The 27653-nt window shown below is 46.5% G+C and overlaps 10 protein-coding genes across 10 annotated transcripts; 5 read left to right on the forward strand and 5 right to left on the reverse strand.

Moving 5' to 3' along the window:
• Positions 1–784: 784 nt before the first annotated feature.
• On the reverse strand, positions 785–1519 carry GL218_06832 (uncharacterized protein; the record flags this gene model as incomplete). Its single annotated transcript, XM_033583561.1, has 1 exon — positions 785–1519. One exon carries the CDS (start codon positions 1517–1519, stop codon positions 785–787), a length of 735 nt encoding a protein of 244 aa, XP_033433238.1.
• A 772-nt stretch (positions 1520–2291) lies between these two features.
• On the forward strand, positions 2292–3556 carry GL218_06833 (uncharacterized protein; the record flags this gene model as incomplete). Its single annotated transcript, XM_033583562.1, has 5 exons — positions 2292–2345; positions 2393–2513; positions 2588–3099; positions 3169–3267; positions 3326–3556. 5 exons carry the CDS (start codon positions 2292–2294, stop codon positions 3554–3556), a joined length of 1017 nt encoding a protein of 338 aa, XP_033433237.1.
• Positions 3557–5159: 1603 nt separating this feature from the next.
• Positions 5160–8074, forward strand: GL218_06834 (uncharacterized protein; the record flags this gene model as incomplete). The annotated part of the gene is made up of 5 exons (XM_033583563.1): positions 5160–5207; positions 5301–5329; positions 5400–5517; positions 5586–5733; positions 5787–8074. 5 exons carry the CDS (start codon positions 5160–5162, stop codon positions 8072–8074), a joined length of 2631 nt encoding a protein of 876 aa, XP_033433236.1.
• Positions 8075–8764: 690 nt separating this feature from the next.
• GL218_06835 (uncharacterized protein) lies at positions 8765–9433 on the reverse strand (the record flags this gene model as incomplete). Its single annotated transcript, XM_033583564.1, has 2 exons — positions 8765–9151; positions 9209–9433. The coding sequence occupies 2 exons, from the start codon at positions 9431–9433 to the stop codon at positions 8765–8767; spliced, it is 612 nt and encodes a 203-aa protein (XP_033433235.1).
• A 1613-nt stretch (positions 9434–11046) lies between these two features.
• On the forward strand, positions 11047–12353 carry GL218_06836 (uncharacterized protein; the record flags this gene model as incomplete). Its single annotated transcript, XM_033583565.1, has 2 exons — positions 11047–12109; positions 12166–12353. The coding sequence occupies 2 exons, from the start codon at positions 11047–11049 to the stop codon at positions 12351–12353; spliced, it is 1251 nt and encodes a 416-aa protein (XP_033433234.1).
• Positions 12354–12564: 211 nt separating this feature from the next.
• On the reverse strand, positions 12565–13799 carry GL218_06837 (Methylthioribose-1-phosphate isomerase; the record flags this gene model as incomplete). The annotated part of the gene is made up of 2 exons (XM_033583566.1): positions 12565–13523; positions 13592–13799. The coding sequence occupies 2 exons, from the start codon at positions 13797–13799 to the stop codon at positions 12565–12567; spliced, it is 1167 nt and encodes a 388-aa protein (XP_033433233.1).
• A 1021-nt stretch (positions 13800–14820) lies between these two features.
• GL218_06838 (Trafficking protein particle complex subunit 10) lies at positions 14821–19596 on the forward strand (the record flags this gene model as incomplete). The annotated part of the gene is made up of 3 exons (XM_033583567.1): positions 14821–14854; positions 14911–17762; positions 17815–19596. 3 exons carry the CDS (start codon positions 14821–14823, stop codon positions 19594–19596), a joined length of 4668 nt encoding a protein of 1555 aa, XP_033433232.1.
• A 533-nt stretch (positions 19597–20129) lies between these two features.
• GL218_06839 (Geranylgeranyl transferase type-1 subunit beta) lies at positions 20130–21620 on the reverse strand (the record flags this gene model as incomplete). The annotated part of the gene is made up of 1 exon (XM_033583568.1): positions 20130–21620. The coding sequence occupies one exon, from the start codon at positions 21618–21620 to the stop codon at positions 20130–20132; it is 1491 nt and encodes a 496-aa protein (XP_033433231.1).
• Positions 21621–22472: 852 nt separating this feature from the next.
• GL218_06840 (uncharacterized protein) lies at positions 22473–23126 on the forward strand (the record flags this gene model as incomplete). The annotated part of the gene is made up of 2 exons (XM_033583569.1): positions 22473–22610; positions 22689–23126. The coding sequence occupies 2 exons, from the start codon at positions 22473–22475 to the stop codon at positions 23124–23126; spliced, it is 576 nt and encodes a 191-aa protein (XP_033433014.1).
• Positions 23127–23905: 779 nt separating this feature from the next.
• GL218_06841 (uncharacterized protein) lies at positions 23906–27566 on the reverse strand (the record flags this gene model as incomplete). The annotated part of the gene is made up of 9 exons (XM_033583570.1): positions 23906–24802; positions 24856–24974; positions 25029–25842; positions 25903–26206; positions 26258–26553; positions 26800–26889; positions 26948–27028; positions 27081–27359; positions 27411–27566. The coding sequence occupies 9 exons, from the start codon at positions 27564–27566 to the stop codon at positions 23906–23908; spliced, it is 3036 nt and encodes a 1011-aa protein (XP_033433015.1).
• Between the last annotated feature and the right edge of the window lie 87 nt (positions 27567–27653).

The raw sequence follows: 27653 nt of genomic DNA on the forward strand, positions 1-27653 counted from the left end.
GGGGGGAGGGGAGTCATTCTACAGTTCTTGATGCCAATAAAATCGTCTACAAGCTGAGACAAGCTTTATTTAGTTAACTCCCCTTTTCAAGCTCCTATATGATATCTTCCACCATCGCAAACGACAGTTCAGCCATAACCTCACGCCAAAGTATTTTAGAAATCCTATCACCTTCGAGCTTGTATACCATAGGCGCCTTACTATTAAGATATCGATTTAGTAACATCCAACAGGCTGATTTGACATATGAGAGACGGTAACAAGGCTTACGGCTGTAGTTTGCAATCTTCAATATATTGACCATGCGCCTCGACTCCGTAGTGAACGGCTCCGTTGGTGACTGAACGGGCTCCGACAGAAGGAAGACGACCTAAGATTCGCCTAGGAAAAGCTATAATCCTACTAGTAGCAAAGTAACTTATACAAGTTAAGCCTCTGTTAAGGGTCTACAGTTTTTCTTTATAAACCGGACCACGCCTGAGATAAAGGAAGACTGTGTTACCCCAAAGCATCGTGGTATATGTGGTGCAATAAAACGAAGTGCTTGATTGTTATTCTAGGCCGACTAGTATGAATGTGTCCTGTATAAATTAGCCGGAAAAATTGGTGTCTAACGAGCTCTATGGTTGGCTTTATATGAATCAATTCGCGGCTACTCGTCGTCGAAATGCCTTCCCTGACGTAACTGCAGCAGAGGCTCATGAACTAAAGGAATAATTAAGTTTCGATAGCTTAACATATGACCAATTATTGATTTTTTTCAATACCATAAATATATTCAGGACTAGAGAGACTTCTCCCCATGAGAATGCATATCAACTGATCTTTTAGAGCTTGGTAGTGGATGCTCTCCTTTCATAATCCCAGCAGCGTCCCAATGTCCAACAATCCCATCCCGTGAGTCACCTAAAAAGGGATCTTTACCGGGCTTTGGAATATTCCACGAAGCCTCAAAGTCCCTCACGTCCTCTCCCCCAATAGAGAAATCCCAGTAGCCGCAATTCTTAGGGTAAGCTCCCATCATCGTGAACCCAGAAAGCCGTACATTTGCTAAGGACTCTCGAGCATTGGGGCCGGGTATCCCGTGTCCATCACCTGGTGATAATAGACTGAATTCTGCGCTGGGGCTAGTATTATATGTCTTATGAGCCACGCCGGCAGGGATTATAAAAACATCTCCAATGCTAGCCGTCACCTCGATCCCACCCTCTTCCTTCGCACCACCCCAGGTATTTTTATCAAGGTCAGGATCCGTATCCGCGACGCCGAATCTAATAGTTGCCCTGCCAGAGAGCACGACCATAGCTTCATGGATTCGTGAATGATAATGCGATAGCTGAGTTGAGCCGTACCGAAATATCCACTGTGTTTCCCAGTGGTTTTTATCGAGCGTTTCGTGGATGGCTTCAGGTCGACATTCGGAGGAGTCAACCAGGAGTCCTTTATAATAAAGTAGAGGTTGTGGAGAGTTAGGTATGAGGCGAGTAGGCGGAAGATAGTATTTCTCAACTTCAACCATGTTCACATAAGATACCTAGTTTAGTTAACTTATAAACTAAAAAGGGTTTATAATAGTAGAGACTTCCTTAAGTTAGTTATAGAGGCTTTAGTTGTAAGTCGTATCTAAGGTATGGGTTTCATTTGTGATATTTGAAGCCCCGCACTTTGGTTGACGGCGATGACATATAACGTTATCTTACAATAATAACTTAGATTCGACCACACCTTGCTCGAAACTTGTATCGTCCACTAAAAGTGTCCTAATTAAATTCCGCAATAGAAACTTAGGGAGTATATTAAAACCTAGCTTCACTATCATTCTAATTTATATTACAATATCACAATATTTTATTAGACTTTAGGACAGGTGAGACTAAAGATTAACGCTTATAGAGGTAGGTATCTCGATGATCGACGATTATACGCAAGCCCTTTAGCCTATTCTATTGGCCCCAAGGACATAATATAGGAAAGCTTCAAGCGACCATTCTTAGTTTTCCTTCCAAGATAAGGTGAGTTGATATGAGTTGTCAAGCGCAGGCCGGCATCGGCCAATTCAAGCAAGATACAGTGACATCAACCAAAGTCATTATCGAAGCTCCGTATCGCGGTTGCGGGGCTTGCATTTAATATTAGTATAAGAGCATTAGTATAAGAGTATACATCTTGTTAATGTAACATATGAGAATTATTATCACAAAATAGAAAAGTCTTAACACTATGCTATACAGCACGTCGGCCTTTTTCATTTCACTAGCTTTACTAAGTTTATCTATCATTCTCATAAAGATATGGCATCATCATACCAAAAAGGCAAGCCTCGTCGTGACATTTACTCTAAAAACGTATAAATACTAATTAAGTGACACAGCAAATTGACCAGTTCCCTCAGAAAAAGGATGCCGGAATTTGCCAACCTGGGCCTGATGTCAAACCTCTTGACAAGTTCGATTGGGAGACAACAGAGCCACAAAAGTTTCGACCATTCAAGCCAATCTATCACATAACGATGGGTACGTAAAAAACTCTTTAAACCATCCAATGCAGTCATTTTATGGCATGCTCATAATAGTGCTACCCTATATAGCACTCAAGTCAACGTCTCCCTCGGATCTCATAATTATCGATCGTAATTATTTGTCGCGTATACAAGAGCGACGAGTCACAATGACCAAACACCAAAACCACACGCTAGGCTGTCTGCCTTCTGGTGTTCAGGCCGTGAAAGAGGCATATTCATATCTTCTGGAGTACCTCTTAACTAGATATCCAATGCTCTTCGAACGGGACGAAAAATTCTTCCTTAATAGAGTTACTGGCGTTTCCCTTCCGCTTCTGCCCCCTGATGACCCGGTAACTGCGTTACGGAGCCTTGGCGAAACCGTTGAAGATGATATGTTCTTCCTACGCGAGACACCAGATGGGCATGAATGTGTTGGATTCGTATGCTGTTGCCCAAGTGGCTTCGATCCGGCCAGCAAGATAGGAAAGTTACTGAAGGATATACATGAACCAGTTCCGTCGTACGAAAAGATCGGTCTGAGTATGGAAAGATATTTTAGCCGTCTGGAAGTTGGTAAAAGCGCTTGCCGGGTCAATGTGAGTTATCTACAAATTCAAGAGTTGTATTGGGTACATAATACTAGATTCACTAATACCAGGTCGTAGTGGTCAATAACAACTAATTCAGAGTTATTCAATGTTTCTGGTAATCACGTCAATGAGGGAGACCAAGTTGAAGAAGATATTGAAGTGGATATCGAAGAGGTAAGAATTAAGATACTATAAAATGAACATGTATTGAACAAGCACTGACGACCGGCAGACTCGGGTAAGAATGGAGTTACAAACGTTGACGCGGATGCCCAAGACGCGAGCGATACTTTTCTCCTTTAAGACGTATTTGTACCCTATCAAGGAGATCAAGGAAGAAGGGCTTGGACCAGATCTTGCTGATGCTATCGATGGGCTGAAAAATGGTAATGCTCCTGGCATGTGGACATATAAAGGAGGGGTACGTTGGGGGAGAAGCGTCTCTGAATATTTGAGATCATAATCTTTGACGTTATGGTTATGGTTATGGTTATGGTCTTGTATAAGTGAATTTTGATAGAAAAGAAGAATAAGGGAGGGTTGGCCGCTATGTACCTACCATAGCGGCAAAGGGTGGTTTTGAGAAACGGTTATTTATATTTATAATTATTTACTTGAAAAATATCGTTTTTGTTTAAATTATTATATTTTTATAAAAAATCATTTTCGGGTAAAAAATCGTTTTTAAACTTAAAATTAAGATTTTTTTTAATTAAATAAAATATATAATGTTAAATAATAAAATAATTTTACGTGTATATATGTCACGGGCTAAAGCTAGCAGAGATGCAGGGATCTGATGAACTAGACTCTATTGGTAAATATAATAAGCTTAAAGAGGAAAGGATCTACAATGTGTGGTGCGCAACGCGCACCCACACCTTTATACCCTAAAACCTGTGCGCATTGACCAGGGGGTTGTGGGGCAGCAAGCCCTAGCAACACGTGGTCCGTGCGCCACACTGCCAAGGCAGTGGCTTGGCGGTGACAATATATTAAACTTTAATTGGTTTAATAATAAAACTTACAACTTATAAATTTTATAAATTTTATAATATATTTAAAATTTACTATTTAAATTAATTTAAATGTAAAAAAAAAAAAAAATAATAAAAAAAAATTGAAAATTTTGTTTTTTTTTAAGAAACGATTATTTATCGAGAAATAATTCTCTGGGAAATAACGTTGCCTTTTTAATGAATAATGCATATGGGAGGTACGGTATTCGGTCAAGGAATCGTTTCTCAAAACCACCCTTTGCCGCTATGGTAGGTTAGGTTAGGTACATGTAAGCAAGATCAATAGGTGACAGGGCGGTATCGATAAGGTTATTTAAGGGGCCAACAGTGCCGCTAAGGCCGCTAGTATCCCCGGTGGTTTCCCTTGCCCTGCTTGCGGATCCCTGCATGAGACCACCGCGCAATAGTAATGTCAGCTGTCGAAGCTCGGACAGCCCCGGGCAATGGCGATCCTTACCCGTAGCTGCTATGGCTTTCAGAAAGAGGATTAGAAACTTCTCCCGACTTTGGTTGTAATTAATTTACAACAGTCGGAAACATATTGCTTTGCGTAACATCAAATATACACCACCACAACGGGAAGAGTGTCATTTTTGTCCACTACGCCTAGGTTAGAACCTTTCCCGAGTTTATCGTCCGCGAGCCGAACCGCTTTATTCCAATAGTATTGCTTTCGACGCTTTTGTAGACTAAGACATTTACCGCGACGCGAGACATGTTAACACGAAGACCGAGAGACGAGGTCCCTGCATAATTGCCCAAAGCCCGCGCCTTTGTGGCCGTTGAACCCGTCTGCCCTACCCGTACCGCAGCTAGATCGAAACAGCTACCTCCGTGCTATATTTCAGTATAACCAGCTATTTTATTCATGCTCCATCGCATTTGGTTAGGCGCCGATCGCCATCCTCGAGGCGTAATCTGCTATCCCAATCCAGTCAACAAACACATTGCCGCATCTACGATATTTGTTGAAACGCTAATAGACAACATTCGGTGCCCTGGAGGGAGTGGGCGGTGTTGAAGATAGGTTATAGGTTGTAGAGGGTCATGCAGACAAATAAAGCTAAGGCCGAGGCGCTGGGGCGGAAAGCAAAGGTTAGTTTAAACTGGTGTATACCTCTTGTTCTTGTTGGTGTTTTTTCTTTACATTAGGTACTTGATTTCTGATGGTGCTTTGTATATCTACAGCTCGCCAATTCGTATCAGGAGTTACTCGAGTAAGTTCAAGTCCGGTTCTCCGCGTAAGTTATATGGGGGTTGGATACTGATATCTTCCGTTTCTTATAGCGAATTTTCGAATAAGGACTTAAAACACGTCGGGAATTATACCTTAGGGAGGCTGATAGGGAAGGGTTCCTTCGGAAAGGTCTATCTCGCAAACCATAGGCTTACAAATGGCTCCAAGGTTTGTCACGTCTAGGCTTTTCAAGCTTCTACCAGATCCTCCCCTAGAATCGGTCCTAATCGCAACAGGTCGTCCTCAAGTCAGCTAATAAGGATGACTCCAACCTTGCTCGAGAAATCCATCACCACCGGCAGTTTGTCCATCCTCATATCGCGCGCCTGTACGAAATTATAGTGACAGAGTCCTTGGTATGGCTTGTGTTAGAGTACTGCCCAGGTATGCTGTGATTCACAATCCCACGAGACAAGATCATCATTGACCTGACCTAGGCGACGAGCTCTATAATTACCTCCTTAACAATGGCCCCCTCCCCGCTGAAAAGGTGCAGAGGATATTTACACAGCTAGTTGGTGCTGTCACCTACGTACACCAGCAGTCATGTGTCCATCGCGATCTTAAACTCGAAAATATCTTGCTAGACAAACACGAGAACGTCAAGTTGGTAGACTTCGGATTTACGCGTGAATACGAGGGCAAGTCCAACTATCTACAGACATTTTGCGGTACGATATGTTACTCGGCGCCAGAGATGCTGAAAGGGGAGAAATATGCCGGCGAGAAAATAGACGTGTGGAGTCTAGGTGTGATTCTTTATGCGCTGCTATGCGGTGAGCTGCCGTTCGACGACGACGACGATAATATAACGAGAACTAAGATCCTAACGGAGGAGCCAAAGTACCCGGGACATCTTCCTCCTGACGCTGTTGCCCTAATCAAGATACTCCTCTCTAAACGACCTCTATTAAGACCTACCCTGCCCGAGATCCTTTCCCATGCATTTCTTGCGGAGTATGCTCCTCAGCAGCAAGCAATTCTTAAGCTGCACCAGCCCCCGCCATTTACTACACATCTAGAGAAGGATTGTCTACAGCGAATGCGAAGTGCCGGCGTGGATATTGATGCTGTTATCGAAAGCGTTTTAGCACAACGATGTGACGTGCTGGCTGGTTGGTGGACACTATTGTTGGAAAAGGAGGAGAGGAAAGCTCGCCGGCGCGAGAGAAAAAGGAAAGAAAGGGAAGCTGAAAATAGAAACTCGCGTCGATTTTCTGCAGCATCTAGCAAGCTTGAACGCATGGCGCCGATTTTAGATGAGGATTCCAATGGTTCTGGGATACTAGGCGAACCGCCTATGCCTAAGATGAGAGGTCGTCCAGAAAGGAGAAGTACTGCATACAGCGACTTCCAAGTCCCAGAATTGCCTAACTTGCCTGAGTCTCAAGTAAACACTCGTCTAAACGCTGATGACGGTACGCCACCGCCGCCGCCGGTAGATAAGGACTCTGTGCGGTCGGCTAGCTCCTCTCGGCAACGACGGCCGATACCACCGCCGAAAGAAGGCATCCTCCGGAGTGCGAGGTCCAGGGGCTCCACCCTCCATCTTGTAACTACATCAGATGCATTAGGACATCAAACACAAGAACTCCATCCGCCACAAAAAGTACGCAGGAAGCCATCGCAGGCAATTGTTGCCACATGGAAGAATTGGACACACTGGATTGTTGAGAGTACAAGACGACACAGGCCCAATAAGCGAGGGAGCATGTCTACTCCTAACCTAGCAGCTAAAGACGGTCAGTCTGGTGCCAGCAAGAACCCTAAGGATCCTAGTCCTCGACCTCACACTAGTAAGTATCCCGCCTCTTTACAAGGCGCTGCTGAGTCGAGCGGTGGGAACTCGCCGAGTCTACCAAACGGAAATGTTAAAGGCATTGGGAGAAACGACGGTAACCCAGCGAAGAAGCCTACGCCAACTCCGCTTTTGACGTCTTCTAACCAGGGACCGCATCGTATACCATCCAGTACCTCATCATACAAACGCCAATCCTTATCTCCAGGCCCGCTAACACCTCGCTCTACGATGCGCCGCTCATCCATTGGTCTTCGAGGTCGAAAGTCGACTTCTTCCTCCCTGTCCTCCATTCGAACGATGCCTCATCACCACCACTCGCATTCTAAGGCTAGCTCAACAAGCTCTACCGGATCTGTGTCGACAACGAGAACACCTGGACGATCACCGCATCATTCAGTCAAAGTTCTCCCTGCTACGCCAACTAGCACATCATTTCCGTCTAATATTCGTCTCGTCCGCGGACCGACGGTCGCGTTAAACTTTAACGAGGGCATGCCTTCATCTAAGTCGGGGCAAAATCCTCCCGGTTCTCCTAATCCGTTTACGTCAAATAGCCCCTCTGTCTTATTCGCGAAGCGCAAGCGAAACCTATTCAAAGGACCCATGCTTTCCATTGGTAACTCGTCGCGCGCCGGTCCTAGCTCTAGTAGTCATAGCCGGAGCGCAAGTGCGAGCGGATTGGGGAGGAGAAGCGGCGAAATCACTATCCAAGAAGAGGATGAAGAAGCAGAAGAAGCAATATGCGACGTCGAACCTGAGGACGATGTCGAGGAGGTAGAGCATTTCAGTCCCATTTTGCAAGTCCCCGGAGAAAAAGTAGAAGAAATTTATGAAGGTGAGGCAGACTCCAAAGATGCTGCACTAGATTTTGGTGCCGGTGCCGGTGTTGGAACCGTCATAGCTGGTGAGCGTGATAGGGGATAACGACTTGATGATACCCTGTGATAGCATGAACGCATTGTAGCGGAGCGAGTTCTTGTTGTTTTTGACGGGATTTCCGGCCGTATTGTTTACCTATATACCTAGATATCTGTCTTGGTATTTTTTTGTTTTCTAGGTTTGTCAGTTGAGCGGTGAACAGCACACGCGCGGCTCGGACTGTACAGCCTTGTTGTATTTTTTGGTATCTATTGCGTACGCTGTACGATTTTCGGAGGAAGAAGATTACCCCATATATCAATCAGGTGATGTATGTCCTGGAATGACTGCAATTCTCGTTGTCTTGTACTAGAAGAGTTTGATGGATTCTATTTATTAGCTCAGCAAACGACTTTGCTGCAAGCTTTCTGTGAACCAGCCCCCTAACTTGTAGATAAGGATCTCTACATAGAAGCCTATGAGCTTACAGCAGCTCATACACAGGTATCTATAGTTATATTTAATCCACAATATAGATAAATATTAGGTCATGAGAGGATTTCAACGTAATAGATGGCTCAGTAATTCCTCCTCCTTGCTAACTTCCGGCATTGGCAGAATATTACATGGAAATAATTTGATACGGAAGTAGGGCATATCAACGGGTAGTTAGGTAACTTTATATATTAGACATTAGAAGGCAACTTTACGCTGCCCAAGCCTTTGCTTGCTAGAAACCCTAAGAGTAGTAACTATTTAGTCGGACAGACCTGGAAAGCCAGCTCGCACGAAGCCGGTAAACTCTCCATCTAAAAGTTTCTTAGACGTGTCCGTCAAGAGGCGGATTCGGTACTTATTAGACGCTTCGTCGAGTAAGTACGCCCACGTCGTAAAGTTGTTCCACCCCAAAAATGTGCCCTCCTGCCGCGTGCCGTTGGGGTAGTAATGCCAATGAGGTTCGATAGGAGCGCCCCGAGCTACGGTCTTCGCGAAGACCAAACCGTCATACTCGTGATAAAAGTACTCTGATATGCTGAGAGGCTGGAATTGGCCATTCAAGCTCACGGCTAACATCTCTGCGCTGCCGAACGCCTGGCATTGGATTTGAGGAACTGCTCCGTCCTTGATGTTGCTTATTCCCAACTGTTTTATAGTATTAGTATTTCAAGCGGAATTAGATATGTAACGAAGATTCCATACCCAAGCAGAGGCAACTGTAACATCGGAGATGGTGGTATAGCTAGCTTTGTTGCCGTCAATGTCTTTGCCGGTGGAGTCGGCAAAGATGTTGAACGGTCCGGCAACGCTGGATGTCTGCCGAAAGAAGGGCCAGTTGCTACACGAAAGCTCCTTGGGAACAACGGTGATGTCGGGGATAGCGCTGACGGCGATAGCCATGGAAAGCGTTGCGAGTAGAGACTTCATTGTGAACGCGAGTGAGTTTAACCCTGATCGATGAATTTGGTAAGGGGGATGTCGTCGTGATTCACAAGAAATGGCATGGTGAACGCGCCGGGCTCCCCAGTGTCTTTATAAGCGGACTTCCAAGCCCCAGTAGGAGCTTGAAAGTCGCTTTCGGACCTAAGGCACATCGTGAGATACTAGTCCTGGTCACCGACTATACCTACTCCAAGGAGGTGTCGTACTGGGTGAAGCCTAGAACCAACTCCATTTAAGATTGACCCTGTAACGTTGACCATGTCACATTGACGAGCAAGCGAGCATTGTTCAATGGACATAGAAACGATGTTGGTCCACCCATAAGCGATGCGGAAATTACTTGGTGCGGCACAGCTAGTTCAGCCCTGTTCAGCTCATCGCGTAGAGATCTCGCTTTCGTGACGGTGTAGGCGCAACTTTGGCCGCATGACTCTTATTTATTAACCGCGCCTCCCAGAATTTCGGCCGGACGTCTGTTTCTAGATCACCGGCAATGCAGTTATAGTATATTCCGTACACTGGATACTAACTCTATCGTACGGTTTATGCCTTGGTCTGCTACCCTTATTACGGTTAGCTGCGCCTTGGTTAGTTGTGTTGGCGTTATGAATGTCCCGAAAAAATGTTGTTTAGACCGAATACCAAGTCTTACATATGTCGAGGAATCACTCTCTATATTAAGTAATTCTTAACATACGATTAGTGCATAACTTGAGATAATTCGAACCAAAGTTGAGCTCTCGGGCCTTAATTCCGGCTTCTTCAACCACCTATGTATAACACTACCCAGTTAGTGTTATTAGGTACCTAACTTCTCAAGCCAGGGGTATTTTTAGGCCAATTCAAGTGGCAATGTCGCTATAAACTTACAACAAGCCACCCAACTCGACTAAACTTCGTGTTGAGTGAGATCTTAGGACTTGCATTAGAGGCAAACTTAGTAGTCTATAATTACTGATACGAATAATCATCTTATAAAACCTCAAGTGATATACCTTTGAAGGTGTCTTACATCGGGCGTGGCGCGATGGCACATACATATAGATTAGTTGGATCAGTATTATAACTCGTTTATGCTAGCACTTGCAATCCTTCACTTAAATCCTTCGAGGTAGTATAATTCGTATCGTATAACGCTTGATGCCATATAGCTGTTGATACCTTAGACATTGACTATGTACGTTCTAGGCAAATCCTCTTTTCATAGTAGAGATGTTCGAAGACCGCCAGGCAACTAAATAAAAAGCCATAATTAGATTCACATATATCTATGCTAGTCTTGATTTATTACATTTCCTGCTTAAGTCTCAATGAAGAGATAGGTATCCGTCATTTATTAATTTCAATTAGACACTATTATGGTGTAACTTGAGGATAACTAAATGTAGAATGACGTGACAAAATGTGGCAGTTCCTGTGGCTGTTTCTTCTAACTATCAAGGTACCCAAGTTGAAACCCAGGTAGCTTTATTGGGAGACTCTTACTAAATAGAAACCTACCAACTTCAACATTTCTCCACTAGTCTATGCGGTCAATGCTGCTGGACTCACAACGACTCAGTTAGCGTATCACTTTGATTTAATCCTTAGATTCGGAAATGAAGTTATACTTTCCGGTCTTGCTTCTTGGTAGCTCCCAAGTCCTGGGACTTGAGCTTCAAATACCTATCAAGCCAGTTCAAGTTCCAAGCTCCGTCGTTTCGTCCGCTTCCGATTCCAATGCGCCGGCATATCGTGACGATCTAGTCTCCCTGCACAAGTCACTCGTAGAGATTTCTTCTATTAGTGGTAATGAAAACGACGTCGGAACCTTCCTAGTCGATTATCTCTCAGCGCGCGACTTTGTCGTCCAGCTCGAAGCCCTCCCACCGACTAATACTTCTAATCCTGGCAAGCCCCGCTTCAACGTCCTCGCCTGGCCGGGTCCCAACAGACACCCGTCTCCAAAGGTGCTTGTCTCCAGCCATATCGATACTGTCCCACCCTTTATTCCCTACTCACGAACCGATGCGGACCCCACCGCCGACACTGTGATCGCTGGCCGCGGCAGTGTTGACGCAAAAGCCAGTGTAGCCGCGCAGATCATTGCCCTCCAGTCCTTGCTCGAATCTGGTCGCATTGATGGTGAGGAGGACTCTGTTATGCTTTTATATGTGGTTGGCGAAGAGACGTCGGGTGATGGGATGCGGTTCTTTTCGGACACACGTAGCCAATTGAGCCCCCCTCCCGATTTTAAAGCGGCCATCTTTGGAGAGCCAACTGAGGGTCGTCTTGTTTGCGGACACAAAGGCATATTTAGCTGCAACATCACAGTAAAAGGGCACGCGGGCCACAGTGGATATCCGTGGCTGGGTAAGAGTGCGACGGAGGTGCTGGCACGCGGCTTGGTACGTGTCTTGGATACGGACCTGGGTAGCAGCGAAGAGTTTGGCAACACAACTGTAAACGTCGGGTTATTTGAGGGAGGCGTCGCTGCGAATGTGATTGCGGAGAGGGCGACAGCTCGACTTGCGGTCCGCGTGGCTGTCGGTCCTGAGAATGGAGGCGAAAAGATCGTGGCGCAGCGATTGCAGGAGGTCATGCGCAGCGTCGACAAGGACGCGTTTGAATTCGACTGCAACAATGGGTATGGCGTGGTCAAGTGCGACTGCGACGTCGAGGGTAAGCTATGAAAATTATACACTACTACTATCCAGGCCGTCTAACTCTTAATGCAGGCTTCGAAACTACCACCGTGAACTATGGAACGGACGTACACCACTTACAAGGCAACCATACACGATATCTATATGGACCAGGAACTATTTTTGTCGCACACGGCCCGGACGAGGCGATCAAGCTTGGGGATTTGGAAACGGCGGTGGAGGATTTTAAGAAGCTCATCCTGCATGCTCTCGAAAGCTAAGCGGTTTGTGTCTGGGGGATTGAGGAAATTTGAGCACAGCTCTTCTAATTTGTTCATGTTTGCTAATTCGTACAACATCATAGGATACCCAACAGAGGAAATGTCTTGCGCTGAACCGCTAAGGTCATAATTCCTAACCGCAGAAAAATCGGTCCTTTGATCTCTCCATGGTGTTCTTCGGTGCTGATTCTTGTTCTCAAACTGCCATGGATCATCTTTCGGGGATGATGCCTTTGAAGTCGAAGGTTCCATCTGCTCCCTTCACGACAACACCGCGCTCCGTGACCACGGCATCGATTAACTCTGCCGGGGTGACATCAAATGCCGGATTCCACACACCAATCCCTTGATGCGCTGTCGCTACACGCTCCGTACGACTGACGTCTACCTTTCCATCTTTTCCTACTACAGCTCCGCTGATTTGAGTCAACTCTTCCGGCTTTCGCTCTTCAATCTTAATCCCTGCGCCTGTCTCGGTTTGCAAATCGATACTCGTCGTCGGCGCCGCCACGATAAATTTCAGACCGTGATATTTGGCGAGCACAGCGAGCGTGTAAGTCCCTACCTTGTTGGCCGTATCTCCATTGCGTACGACTCGGTCTGCACCCACAATAACAGCAGCAATATTATTCTCAGCCTTCTTGGTAGCGAACAAGGCGCCCGCCATTGAGTCCGTAATCAACGTGGAAGGGATGCCCTCGTACACTAGCTCGAAGGCGGTTAACCTACTTCCTTGGTTGTATGGCCGAGTCTCGGTGCAGAAGGCGTGGTGTAGATGGCCGCCTGAGTATAATGAGCGGATGATGCCGAGCGCTGTTCCGTGGCCTGATGTAGCGAGCGATCCCGTATTACAATGTGTTAGGACTGACACTTTGCCATCGGAAGACTTGGTCGGTGCATTCTCGAGTAACCATTTGCTGCCGTGCTTGCCGATGGAGAGGTTGGTCTCGGTATCCTTTCGAAAGATTTCTTCTGCGGCCGTTATATATGCATCAATAATCGCTTCATGTCCCGTCGCATCGTCCTCCTTGCCGGCTACATTCACGGATCGGATCGTGTTCTTAAGGTGAGTAATTGCATTGCTGAGATCTACGGCTGTCGGGCGCGATTGTTTAAGGTAATCTAGACGAGAGTCGATATAGGATATTGTTTCGTGTGTAGTCGAGGCCTCTATTCCTGGTCAGTTATTGGTCGTCGTCGACTTCCATGTAACTAGTAGGGCTGCGAGTGATACCTACTGCAACTTCCATTGTTTAGTTCGACTCCGTGTGCTAAGGCGGCTACAATAGCAATAGCCGGTGCGCCTCTAACTCTCATAGATTTTATACTGTCGAATGCTTCCTCGCTCGTCGAGACCTGGTCGTAGTGGTGCTCGTGGGGTAACTTAAGCTGGTCGAGCACTTCGAGTTTACCCCGCGAGTATCGAATGGCTTGTAGGCCCGACATTTTTCTAATGTTTTGTTGAAATTGCTTGAGAATGATTATAACATGGAAAAACTACGTGATTGTTTTCTTGAAATTTATAAGACTAGATTGGAAAATATTATAATAGGCCTCATTAGCTGACCTAAAGGTTTCGCCATCGCCGTTAGATTGTCCCCGTCGCATACATCAGTACCAATATGGCGAAATATTTCCTTAAAATTCTGCCGGACCCCGCTATGTACAAATATACAAATCCAATTGTAGATTTAATATTAACCAATAATTGGGCACCGTGGCTTGTCACCGCTCTCAGTCGGCTTTACCCCCTGAACCTTGTTATGCATTAGCGTGATACTGGAGCTTACCTGTCAGAAGGGCGTCAAAAAAGGTGGCGCTTCCTACCAAAATATACCAAAAACACTCTAACTTCTAACGGCTATAATTCAGCCAATTTAAAACTAGATTAATTATGAAATATACTATTCGATAGCCCTAATAATGGCCTATTTTACTATATTTTTTATTTAGTCTAAGATTGGGAAATAAGCCTTTAAATAAAGGTGGTTTTATATTAATATTTAATACTTTAATAATAATAATATAACTTATGATTACGTACTAACTTAGGTTAATATAAATAATAAAAAAATCATCCGATTATAATTTAATAGATTAATTTTATTATAATAATTTTCTTTTCTTTTTAAAGGTAGGTTTGGGTATAAAATAACTTTTTGAAATATAATACTTTTGTATGCGTTGGTAGTGGGTGCGCCACCTTTTTTGACGCCTTTCTGCCTGTATGCACCTCTTGGTTTAGACACCTTTATCGATAGAGGTAGGTACCTAATGTATGGCCGACTTGCGACAGCCTCGACATGAACATCAACACATCAAGTATTAAACCTGGACAAATACATAGACAATTGTTCACACTCTACGCTAATTTTACATGTCTTCATTGTTTTAACTCGTATATACAGCAGAAATACTATTGACACCTCAGCCATGAAATAAAAAGCGATCCTTGAAGCTGTTCGCCATGGAACAGCCATTCTCTACCTCTAAAGTCACAGGTGCTTTCGTACATGACCCCCTTAAGCCATGCGCCGGCCTTGCTGATTTCTTATAGTCGAATATTTCGATCCCCATGATGTTTTTAAGCTTCTCGCACCCGGGCTAGTACCTCGACTCCCTCTGCGTAACCTCCATTGGCAATCCCATGCCGGACCCCTTCGTTCCATTGACACATTACACGTCGACCTTGTCCCAGCTGGTGATAAGAGCTCCATTACTTCGCCTCTTTCCTCTCCGCCCCCTTCCCAACAATTAGATAGCGTCGCTACTCGTGATGACGGTTTCCAGACTCAGATTGGAGCGACGTCTTCCTCCGATGCTGTCGATCAGACTGCGAATCGAAACAGCACACCCGTGCGACGACATCAGATACCAGGGCTAAGGAGGACGCCCTATCTAAAGGTGTTTCTAGTACGATGTGACGACAATGATTCATATAAGGGACACGTGAGACAGGAGATACGCGACTGGATTAAAACGAATACACCTTCCTCTAGTTCTAAGAAGAATACGGCCGAAAACCACGATGCTTTCGAATGGCTTATTGTTCATGTTGTTATACCAAATACCGTCGCTGCGACTCAACCCCGTGACTCGGGATCTGTAACTGAAAAGAGCTCCACCGCATCCAGATGGAGACCCGGGTCGAGCCCGATTCTGGAGAAGATGAGGTCCGACTTCAATACCTCTAGCAAAGGAACAGTAGATCGGATCGCCCAAATTCGTATTGGTGTTAACGATGTCCCGTATGATCTGCTTCCACGCGTGGTACCCGCCGTACCTAGCGGTTATACCGAAACAGAACAAGAGACAGAGAATTCTTGGACGGATCTCGTATCTAAATTTCGCAGTCTCATTCTGTCTAGTTTTGACCTACGTGTTAGCCAGTACGAGGAAGATATTAGGGAGAAAGATGCGCAGAGGACTTTACCCGGATGGAACTTTTGCACATTCTTCATTCTTAAGGAAGGATTAGCTCGGGGCTTCGAAAGCGTAGGCTTGGTAGAGGATGCGTTAGTGGGATACGATGAGTTAAGCGTGGGGCTCGATATGATTGTCAAGGACCAAATGTCGGCCGGATCTAGCTCTGCTACAAATGCCCTGTTAGGCTACACGGAGGAGTTGAAGCAGATCGCCCTCAAGGCTAGGGAGGCGATCATTGGAATCGAGGATGAGGATGAAGACGAGCTAGTTGATTTGCAATCGTCCCAGGCCGAATCTACTCAGCCGAAGGACGCATACGATGATATTCCAATCAGCTCTACGAAGAAGCCGTATCGTGATATGATCGTCGCCAACAATGTGTCCGTCTTCGACTTCAGATGTTATATCTTCGCGAGGCAAATTTCTCTCCTACTCCGGCTTGGGAATGCCTGGTCGACTAGGGAAGAGTTGCTGGCAAAGCTCAAAGAACAGCAGGAGTCCGTTTTACACGGTGTTGCTCCCCGAGCACCACCCCCGAAACAAAAGGAAAATGAGCATGAAGATTTAACTATGCTTGGTGAGATCTGCCGACGGACGCTAGAATTCATCCCGACGCTTTCACAAGTCATGAGGAATGATGTTTTTGCTGCATTATCTGACATGGAAAAAGAAGACGGAGATGAGACAGCAGTACCTTCTCAACTAGATCCTCTAGTTTCGGAGGTGGTTGATAATCTAGTGGCTTCTTTTGCATTTTCCATCGCACAACAAATCTTAGCCCAGACATCTACCAAAGCTTTACCAATACCAACATCTGCTTTGGCTTCTCCAGATTCTCACGAGCCAAAGTCAGCAATACCGGAACCTAAGACAATGATGCATCCAGCTAGAGGCTCGTCTTTGTCTATACGAACAAGCGGTACCGGCAACGTAGGCCGTCCGCCTCCAAGTCCAAATATTTTCTCTGGACATCCACCGGGTGCTATAGGCGAGCACGGCCAGTCCACGTTTCTCAAAGCTGGGCTAGAAGAGCTCGCTGCTAGGAGAGCAGAGCTCTATATTCTATCCCGAAATATTCTTGCTGAATGCGGAAAGAAACGAGGGTGGAAAGATGGCTGGGCCGACGTACCAGTCATAGGACAGACGAGCATGATCGAAATGGTCGATATCGATCTTGGGGACAGTGATAATAACGAAAAGCCAGCGGCAAAGGATGAGGATGTACCGGCCGATAGAGAAGTTATTGTGTCGCTCTCAGGCATTGATAGTAAACTTCTTAGGACGGCCCTCGACAACAGTGACGATTTCTACCGTCTTTATGAGACACTCACCGATAAAGCTCTGCGGCATTACACCGTCGCTGATCATCATCATTCGGTGCAGACAAGCATGGCGGATATCGCAGTATTGAAATACTATCTTGGCGACTACACCTCGGCTTCCTCTTACTTTTGGAGGACCACCCCCTTTTTTGGAGAAAGTGGCTGGAGCCTTCTCGAGTTGTCTATGTTGGTTATGTACTCAAAAAGCCTTAAGCAACTCCAACGAAAGGATGAGTACGCCAAGGTTATGCTGAAGCTCCTGACGAAAGCCGCTGCCGCCGAGAGAGATCGTCAGGCACAGAAGTCAGGATTTCGAATACCAAATATGGATGATGTTGATTATCCGGATAGTGATGTTATCAAGGGATTCTTGGACGACCTGCTTGCAGCAACAAAAACTCTCTCGAACGAATTACAAATATCACTGTCCAGCTTCTTCTCGGTTGTGGAAGTAGATGGCCCTCCTGAGTATTACCAGGGTCAAGACAGCATTTCTCTCAACCTAAAGGTGATGAGCTTGCTGGTGGATAACTTCAAAGTTGACTCAGCGAAAGTACGGGTTGTTAGTCTGGCCGGGAAATCGTCAAAGGAAATACGGTTTGAGCTCGCACAACCGGTAGTGTTAAAGCCTGGCAAGAACAGGCTCAAACTGAAGAGCAATGTGAGTATATTCCTGTGAGTATCTAACTACGATTTTCCGCTAACTATCACAGTCAACGATCCCAGGGACTTATGAGATCGATAAGATAGATCTCGTCGCTAGTAACTTACGCCTTCATTACGAACGAGAGACGGGTCAACCGTTAAATAAGGATAACGATATTGTCCATTCCCCACATGTTGTCATTTATCACCAAGCCGATACGTTAGACGTGCGGTTACACGCATCGAATCATGTTCAATTGGATCGAAACAATACGGTAGACGTCGAGTTAGATCCCGGCTGGAATAATTTGATAAATGCGGAAGTTCGAGTTAAGGCGGCTACGGGAGGTTTAAGACTCCTCACCAGCGAAGCGAAGTGTATCAGCTCTTCTGTCAGCTTCTCTAAGCCACCAGAGGGGGGATTATTTCATTTCGATTCCATATCGTCGAACGATGTTGTTCGAATCCGATTCCCGTTCACAGTAGAGCAGGAGACACTTAACATATCTGTACGCATCGACGTGTCGTATACTACTGAAAATGGCAAATTCTTCTTTTCGAAAACACCTACCATCGAAACTGCCCTGGCTCTGGGGGTCAATGTCCAAGATGTCTTTAAGCATAAAGCTCTCTACTCTCGCTTTACCGTGTCCACGGCGACTCACAGTCCCCTACGACTATTTAGAAGCGAGCTCCTCAGCTCGGAAGTCTTCACGTCGGAATTTGGGGTGCCGCCTGGTGCGCCTGTCGTTATCTTTCCAAAACAGCCAGCTAGTATTCTATACAAGGTCACCCGCAATATCGATGTGAAGGTTACGCCGACAACTCAGAAGACCATGTACCTTAGGCTTCATTACAGCGTCTTGCAAGAAGAGATCGAATCTCTATTTGAAAACTCGATAATTGAGTCTCTTCAAGACAAACCGCTGCGTCCATTCTCTAGGCTCCTATGCTCGGTCGTGATTCCACATGTCCGACATCATCTTACGGAACAAGAGCTTGAGCGCGCAGCTCTCCTCAGATCTGTTTCCACTACATTCCTGTCATCCATCAGCTGGGCTAAATATTTCACCGGCCTAGGCAAGGCACCCGACGGTACCAACTGTTTGCAGACTCTAACATCTTTCCTACATGTGTGGCAAGCCGAAAATCCAAAGTTAGGTCTTACAACCTCGGTTCCCGCCGAGCCCAGATCAATACTTATCCCGGTTGACATACCATCCTTAACCATCGTACACACAACCGATATCCGACTCCAAGAATCCCCACAACCATCCCCAGTGCTCCCCTCCAATCCGTCAAGCCCAACTATCTCCGCCAACCAGCTACTGCCCGCGGCCTTGCATCTAAAGTGGACCCGAGTCTGGGACACAGATACGCCGCCCGCCGAGCAGACCGACCTCGAGTTCAGCTACGAGATCACCGCGCCCCAGGATACGTGGCTACTAGGCGGTCGGCGCAAGGGCCACTTCGTCATCCCAGCACCCTCCTCCTCTAGCGAATCGAGCTCTTATGAAAGCACCCTAGACACCGAAGCCGAGATCCCAATCCTCCTGATCCCGCTGCGCGAGGGCTGGCTCCCATACCCCAGCGTCGACATCCGCGAGGTGCGGGACCACGAGGGCGCGGGCGTCACGACGCCCGGTGCCGAGAGCGCAAGAGCAGGACAATTCGAGACTGATCTTGGGAATCTCGGCGAGACGGTGCGGGTGCTTGCCGATAGGGCGCGCGTCACGCTTAGTCTGGATGCTAGTGGTCCTGGGGGCGGACCGTTGGTGTTGGATGTAGAGCGGTTGCCGGGGGTTGGCAGTGTTGGGGGAGGGTATATGAAAGGGAGGGCTGTTGCATGATTGTGAATGAGGGTTGGGAATGTTGCCTATGTGTGTATGTGTAATCTTGGTACCGTAAGGTATCGCGAGATACCTCTTTATTTGATGAGGCGCTCAAGTCAGATACGTGTGGGTTTATGTAGTTTGTCTAAAGACCGCATAGCCAATTTAGCCAAGATATCAACTTTGCTCTATATCTTCGAAACTACACACGGATTGTGACAATAGATTCCTAAATCGATTAGGGGAAGGGTATCATTTTATATTGAGACTACCTAAGGCAAACGCTCATAACCGTTCTTTAACCGGTGCATTCTCCTATCCGAACGGACATATTTCGACCAGTCAGTTGATTCATGATTGACTTTCGAGCCACACAAGCCCACCGCTATCTTCCAACAAACCATCTTCTAAGCTACCCTCTAATCTAGTTAATCCATTTACCCCTCTATTCTCAGCTTTTGTATAATATAGGACATTTCAGAGGAGAAATTGATAGGTAAAGCAAAGAAGTATATCTGTCCTCATTCTGCTGATTCGGCCTATTGCCCTGTTTAGGCGTCCAACTCGTCCAGCTTCGGCGGGTGGAGAGGATTCCACTTATCCATCTCATGAATAGGTATCTTGCCCTCGGCCTTCCACTTAGCTTCTAGTCGTGCAATAGTTTCTCTGGTATTATCCCAGTCGAGTTCCTTTTTTATCTTTTCAGTCTCACGTATCCATTCATCGTCGCTATCATCGTCTTCGGAAGAAGCTAATAACGCCTCCCGAGCCTTATTGACCCTTTGGGAGGCTTCGATTCCTATGCATAGACGTGGGTCGAATCTTCCTATGCCTTCCTCCTTTTTCTCGTCACCCTCGGCATTAGCCAACGTCGCCAAGGCAGCGAGTCCTAAGTATCCGTGGTATACATCGGGAGGGGCACCAGGATATTTACCAAATCCGCCAATCATGTGTTGCGTCTTCTCTAGTATGAACTTCCTGGCAGGACCGCGATCGATGACCTGGCTTTCGCCGAGCATGAACAAGGTGCCGCTAACCCACCACGTATAGCACGTATCGGCAACCTTATTCAAACGACCATTAAAGCCAGCTATTTGAGGTGCGTCTGATACATCTAAAGTAGATAGATCGGGTAGTGGGTGGTTTTTAGATTCATCACTTTCGTCATCGGAATCGGGTTCAAGGTAGTCAAATTGGCGGCAAGCTAGGAAATGGACTAAAGACGGGATGGAGGGAATACCGGCTCGAAGGTACCGGTCCGGTTCCGAAGCCGCATTTGGGTTGGTGAGGTCAAGAATGGATAGCGCTGCTACAGCACAGTACACATATCCAGCATGACTCTCATGTGTCGAACTCTCGCCTAGACCACCATCGAAAGTTTGCCCTCGTCGTATGTGCGCTACAAGAGCATCGACATTAAAGTCCTCACCCGTCTCAGCTCCTGCAAGAGCCCACCTTATGGTAGCAGCCAGGTAACAATACCGCATATCCCTTCCTCCCCCTACATACCCATCCTCGTCAATGATTTCGCCAAAGCTTCCGTCGTCCCTTTGCAACGTTTTAAGCCAGCGTAGAGTTTTTATGCGGTTCACTCCCTCGAATGCTTTAGAGCCGTCATCCTCGGCCAAAATACCTAGCAGAAGTAGGGCAAAGTAGGTAGCAGCTATGTTGGCATTGGCCGGGTCTAGTGCAGATTCAACATTGTTCGTAGCATCCCACTTGGTGGTATACTTTGCCGGTAGGACATGGTGAGGTGAACCGCAGAAACCACCTTGCGGATGTTGTAGTGACAGTACCCAGGCTCTCAGGTTGGCACGGTCTTCTCGACTTATAAGAGAAGCCTTCAGGGGATCCTTTGGAGGTTCGGAGTATGAGGAAGACGAGGATAGGAGGTCGAGAGCGGCGACTATGAAGAATCCGAGGGTGAGACGGATACTATCATTGCTCACATAGTGGTGAGGGAGTACAGAACGAAAACATCGTTGCCAGTAACGAATATGTCGGGCCGTATCGAGAGGAGGTTGGAGATCGGAAGAGGTCATTGTGTGCGTAGCTTGTTACGTATAAGAAGAATTGGGCATTGAAAGTTGAAGAAAGGAAAAAGAGGAAGAGGGAGGGAAAGGGGAATAAAGTAGAGCTAAAGCTAAAGCCAATAGAGACAAAATATTTAGAGAAGGAACGACATGTAACTGACTTTACTTGAGCAAGTATACTCAGGTCATACTTTCCTCTTTACTATCGTCGTACTAGTAAATCGTTTCAACCTGCCCCTCCCCTTTCTATTACCTGCATCAGCCCTATAGCCCCGCCTACCCCTCCATCCATGTGGCTGCGAAGGGAGCCACGACTCAGGGCTGTCTAGTGTAACTTAGATCTATCACTGGTGAATAAAAAGTACGTACCTAGGTAGGTACTGCCCGTGCATCAATGTGAAGCTCCCGCGATAGGCGATAATGATAAGCACGATAACTTACCCAAAACCAAATAATCCTGGTCCCTGAAAATGGGAATGAATTGGCATTTCATCTGCACCACCTTTCTCCCTTCCCATCTCCGAACCTGACACAAGGACGACCCCTCCAAGACCCAAAAGACCCAAGGATTCTCTCTGCATGCGTGTCGCAGGACGGCCGCCATTCCGTTGAGTCCGTCACACGACGACCGTTAGACTCTTGTCGACGTGTATGGAATTTGAACCAATCCAACTATCGTTCTTGTTCCCCAACTATCTCTTCACCAACGGAGAACAGAATATCGTCGTCGACGCTCGTTTCGAATAAGAATACCTACCTGTATCTTACCTTACCTACTGTGGATACATCCATATAAACCCAAAGACCACCACCGCCGTACGAACGATCCACCATAAACCGTCAAGAACTGGAAACCCAACCATGGCGCTCATATCAGTCAAGACCATCTTGACATCCCTCTGCCTCTTCCATATCACCCTAGCCTACTTCTTCTATACCAATCCCAATGCCATCTCCGATCAAGCTCTTGTCTACGTGCTAGGCGAAGCCATGGGCATGGTAAGTTCCCCATTTATACTCCTTCATTTCGACCAACGAGTGATGATTAAAACAACTAACAACTAACTCCGCAAACAGCCCCAGACAACCGCTTTCGCAAACCCCAACGCCGTCTCCTCCCTCCTCGGCGTCTCTCTCCTCGTAACCGGCCTCTCCGACCTACTCACCCTCTCTCTCCCCGAAGAAGTATGGCTGATCCACTACTGGGGCTCACAAGCTCCTCTGCGCATCATCGTATTCGCCTCGCTATCGTTATTCTCGTATTTCTCGACGCCGACCGCCGGCCGGTCCGGAGCAAACCGCCTATCGCACCCACTAACACCCCCCTCCGCATTCATCCCCGGCGCCGTAGTTAGCGGCAGCGACGGCCTGCGCAACCGCGTCTTCTTCACGTTTGCCTTCCTCGAGTTTCTTAGCTGGTTTTGGGTCTGGGTCACGCTGAAGGAAGAGTCTGCCACCTTTCTCTCCCGCAAGAAGAGGAGGGGGAGCAGCAGTGGCAGTGGGGTTTTGCGGTAGATGGTTAGAAGGCTGTTAGAATGCTGTGGGGGCAAGGGAAGTGCATTTCGATATGCTTCCCAACGTGGATAAACAAATATACTATTCGAATTTCCATGTGCGTGGCTTTTTTTAGTCCAGATTCTGGACTCTCACTTACGGCAGCTTTATTTTCTCCCTGTTTCAGTCATTGTATCGTGCGGCAGGTTTTTAGAAGCATATTTTGGCGTGGGCATAAGGCACAGGTTGTTAGCATATCCACGGCATCGGGTTAAGGCTTGCAGATTGGATCGAAAGACTGCTAGACAGAGAGATACGAAGGCACGGAAGATACCCCTTTCTTCTTCAGTGGATTGGTTATGTTGCGTAACACCTATCTTGGATGGCGGTCTCGTCTATGTTATGAATATACGGTTACTTATGTATTGCCTATTAACAACCGCAAGTATCTGTACAAGCTATCGCAATTTTTATGTATGGCATCGTAGTAATACCGCATTATGCCTAAACATACGTGGGGCAAGGCTAAGACTCTCATCCTCCCCCTTTCATATCTTCACTCTCAGGTCTACCCCCCAAATATCCTTCATTCACAAGATTTCTCCGGCTCAAATGTCAAGATCCAGGAACCATATTGGACCTATACATAATTTCCAAGCTTTCGAAGAGTACCATTAAGATATAAAGGAGGTGGATAGAGATATGCAGAAATGTTTCGGAACCGTGATTAGAGCCCTCTCGAGGCAGTAGAGTGAAGTCCGAATTGTAGCAAAGATCAGGATGAACAAGGCGGGGGGAGGTTAATCGAACCTAACTGCAGCCCAACCCTTCATGAGCTCGCGCCAAGATTCCCCAACTTTGTCGGCCCATAATTCACCGTTCGCCTTGGGGATGGCGTCTCTGATCTTACTAGCCACCTCCTTCTTGAATTCGGGATCCTCGTCATATACCGCAGTGTAATCGCCAAACACCCAGTCGCATAGTCGGTCTCTCCAGCCGTCGACGTTGCCCAGGTAATCCTTAAGCAGCTTAATGCGAGCTTTGATCGTGTTTTCCGACTCGATGGCTGCGGCTGTCATCTTCTTAAGCTCGGGCGCAAGCCACGCGAGTTCAGCGGACGCACGAGATTTATCAGCATTCTTGAGTTTTTCAGAGATGCTCGTAAGGTAGTTTGTTGCATACTTGACGGCTAGGATCGATTCGCGTAGCATGCCCATAGCATGGAGAGCTGCAAAGCCGTGGAAAGCGTAAATCTTAGAGTGAATATTCTCAGGTACTTCTAAGAAATCTTTGGTTTGGCCCTCAAGGTTGTCTAAAATATCCTTGATAAAGAAGCGATTGAAATCGCGGGTTTCATTTGTAGATGCCGAGAGAAAGCCATGTCTGAGAATGCTCTTCATCGCATTCGCGAGTCTCCATACGATCCCATAATACCAATACTCGGGCGTCGTGAAAGAACTCCTTACCGATTCTCGCAGCTCTCCTAGCTTGATTTTCTCATCTTCCGGAAGCCCCTTGTCACCGATCGCTAAGAGAGCTCTCATTTCCTCCTCCAGATGGGAACTAGTAGCGAATGCATATTTCCAGTCGACTTGTGCAACTTGGCTTACCTTCGACGGTTTGTACTCCTTTGGCTGTACGTAGCAGACAAAGTCAAGAAAGCGCTCGGCTATCAAACCAGCGTGAGCGCGGCCACCCTAATTCCACGATTAGTATTCGGTCCACAAACATGATATCAAAAACCACAAACTGTTGGGAGCGGTCCATAGTTGACCAAAGCAGGAATAGGTTGCGATGTTTCACTATCTGGAACTGCAAAGATTCCGTAGTCGGTGATATCTCGGATCATATGGCCAGGCATCAATTTCCCTGTCTAGTCAGCATTCTCAGATTTCTTTAGCATCGGACAAGAGAAAAACATACGGACAAGAGGCTGATCTTCTATGGGAGACTCGATCTTGCCTGTTTTCATTCGCAGGCCTCGGCGTTCTTCCACGACAGCCATAACTAGAGTACAGCTTGCGGTTTGTTTTTCGGCATGCCGAATAATTTCCTGAATGCTCGAATAAGTTCCCATTTCCAGAGAATCCATAATTCGTCTGGGGGTCGTAGTCATAAGCCCTCTTGTGAAATGTACAAGGAAAGGTTCAACTGGGTTATCGCGACTAGAGCCCGTGATGAACAGCCCCGGAGCGATAGATGATATCCTATCGACGAAGAGAAGACCTAGAGAATCCAGGAGGGCATTTTTAACATCAAAGCGATCCCATAGAGCCTTGGCCCGGGACACACAACCCATGAGAAGGTACAACTTAACGAGCAAAATACGGTGTGTACTGCTAACAGATGGTGACGTCGTTAAGCATGATTCTAGCCATATAACGGCTTGTAGGAACAGTTGGATGTTCGCACGGTATAGAGAGTTAGTTCCCATCGGCGGAGATCCGGTACCAAGCCCTGAAAGCCTTAACAGGCATACAGCCCCGATTACTGCAATATCTGAGAAAGGGTTCTCGCTTTGACTGGATAGAATCTTCTGGCGAAAATCGGCATCTTCCATTCCTGCCTTGTACGCATCGAGGGCATTGATTGCGATGGACTTGAGACAAGATGCACAGGTTCCACGTTCAATACTTCCATTGCAAAAGATACAACCAAGTATACTGCCTGTTGCTACTGCATATCGGATCCTCAAGCTTAAGGATGTTAACATGAAGCGTTGTAATGTATCATCGCACTGAGATGTTAGGGTCAGCAACATGATACGGTATGAGTACTAGTAGAGTTTGGTGGTTACCTTGATGCTGGTAGCAAGAAGAGACGTAATAAATGCGGCAACCTCTGGCTTACTCAACTCTGGTATGAACGATAACGCCTCGGTGAGGCAGCGAGACTCGTTATAATGTTGAATAACATGATTGGTGAGGTTAATGACCCGCGTGGTATAACCATCAGATTCCGGATCGGCTGGCGATTCTCGTGCGATGAGGATAGATAGAGAGAGAATGCTATGCGTTCTTTGGAAAATAGGCCTCATGCTTTCTGCTCGGGTTAAAGCCTTAATCATCTTGTCAACCAATTGGCGAACCTTTTTAAGGGCTCTAAGATAGTGTTAATATCGGAATTTTGATGTGTGGGATGGATAAACTTACCGCTTCCTGTCGGGCTGGCGTTTGGCCGCTTGAAAAATAGCCGTAAATAGCCCATATTCACAGCTTGCAGATATGTAGGATTGCTCCTTCAAGGTCCGCGAAGGCCTAGCCTTTTCTATAGCCCGAACCAAGTCTTTCTTAACTGACGAGTCCTTGGATTCAGTTTCTGCTAGCTTCCGCAGACTAATGACGTTTTCGTTGTCTTCGATAGCTGCTGCTTCGGCCTGGGCTATACGAGTGGCTTCTTCCAAGACCTCCTTTCCGATTTGAAAGATGTCATCCCATGCGCAGTAGGTCTGTAGATAACTTAGAGCTATCCAATAGGGTTCCTGTTTACCAGCTTTGAGGAATGCTAAGGGGCTATACTCGGGCTTCCTAAAAAGTTCCAAGTTTTCTTTTGGGCTACAATGGCTGATTCGAATATTCAGCCACAACCAGGCTTCGGATTCATTATAGATGACACGATCATCATCACTAGAAGTCTAATAATTATATAATTAGCGCTTACTCCTATAGCTATATTTTCTGTATTAAGTTCTCACCATAGTCCGGAGGTCAAAGGCTTTGTCGGCCTGCGCTTTCGCAAGCGACGCGAAGATCTTTCTGCTGCCCTCGGGACATTCATCCGATAACTATCCAGGTCAGAATATTAGGCTCAAAATTGAATAAGGCGCGAGAGTGAAATCTTACAGAATACTGGTGGGTGGCTAGGATATATCGAAATAAGAACTTTCGGTCGCTGGCAAAGTTCTTATTCAAGGATGCTGCAATCTATATGGGTCAATTGATAAGTTTGATATGCGGAACCATAGAAGGATATTACCTGTTGAGCATTCTTCCAGTCCGAATTCCAGACGCAAGCATCGAAGCATCGAGTACAAGACTTCTGGTCTTTCGGAAGGGCCTTCACCAGCCTTGCACGTAGCACGCCAATAGTTTCTGAATACTTGATATCGATCCGGGAGCAGGCAAACTCATACAAGTCCAGCGTATCGACATCAGATACGGTGATGTTGTCCTTAATCATCCTCTCAACTTCAACCTTTCCCGCACTGCGATCGGAAACATTGTCGCTCTGAGATTTAGCAGCAATCTCAACGGCCTAGAAAGAGGTCAGCTACAGTACAAGTAATAAAAAGCACACATTACTTACCAAATAATACGGGTCTTTTGTAATTCTATAACGCTGCCTCGCCAAGTTTGCAGTGGTGATCCATTGCTCTTCGGCGAAGGCAGTCAGTAGACTGACAGGTCCGGTGGGTTTGAGATTGATGGGCCGTGGGGTGGGTGGTATTAAGGGAGGCTTCATGGTGAATGTGGTAGTGGTAAGTTTTGTTTTTATATTGTGACGATAGGTTTTATTTCTGCAGCTTGCCTTTTGTGATGTTAAATCTTA

This window comes from Daldinia childiae (assembly GCF_008694065.1).
Source record: "Daldinia childiae strain JS-1345 chromosome Unknown Scaffold8, whole genome shotgun sequence".
NCBI classification, from domain to species: Eukaryota; Fungi; Ascomycota; class Sordariomycetes; order Xylariales; family Hypoxylaceae; genus Daldinia; species Daldinia childiae.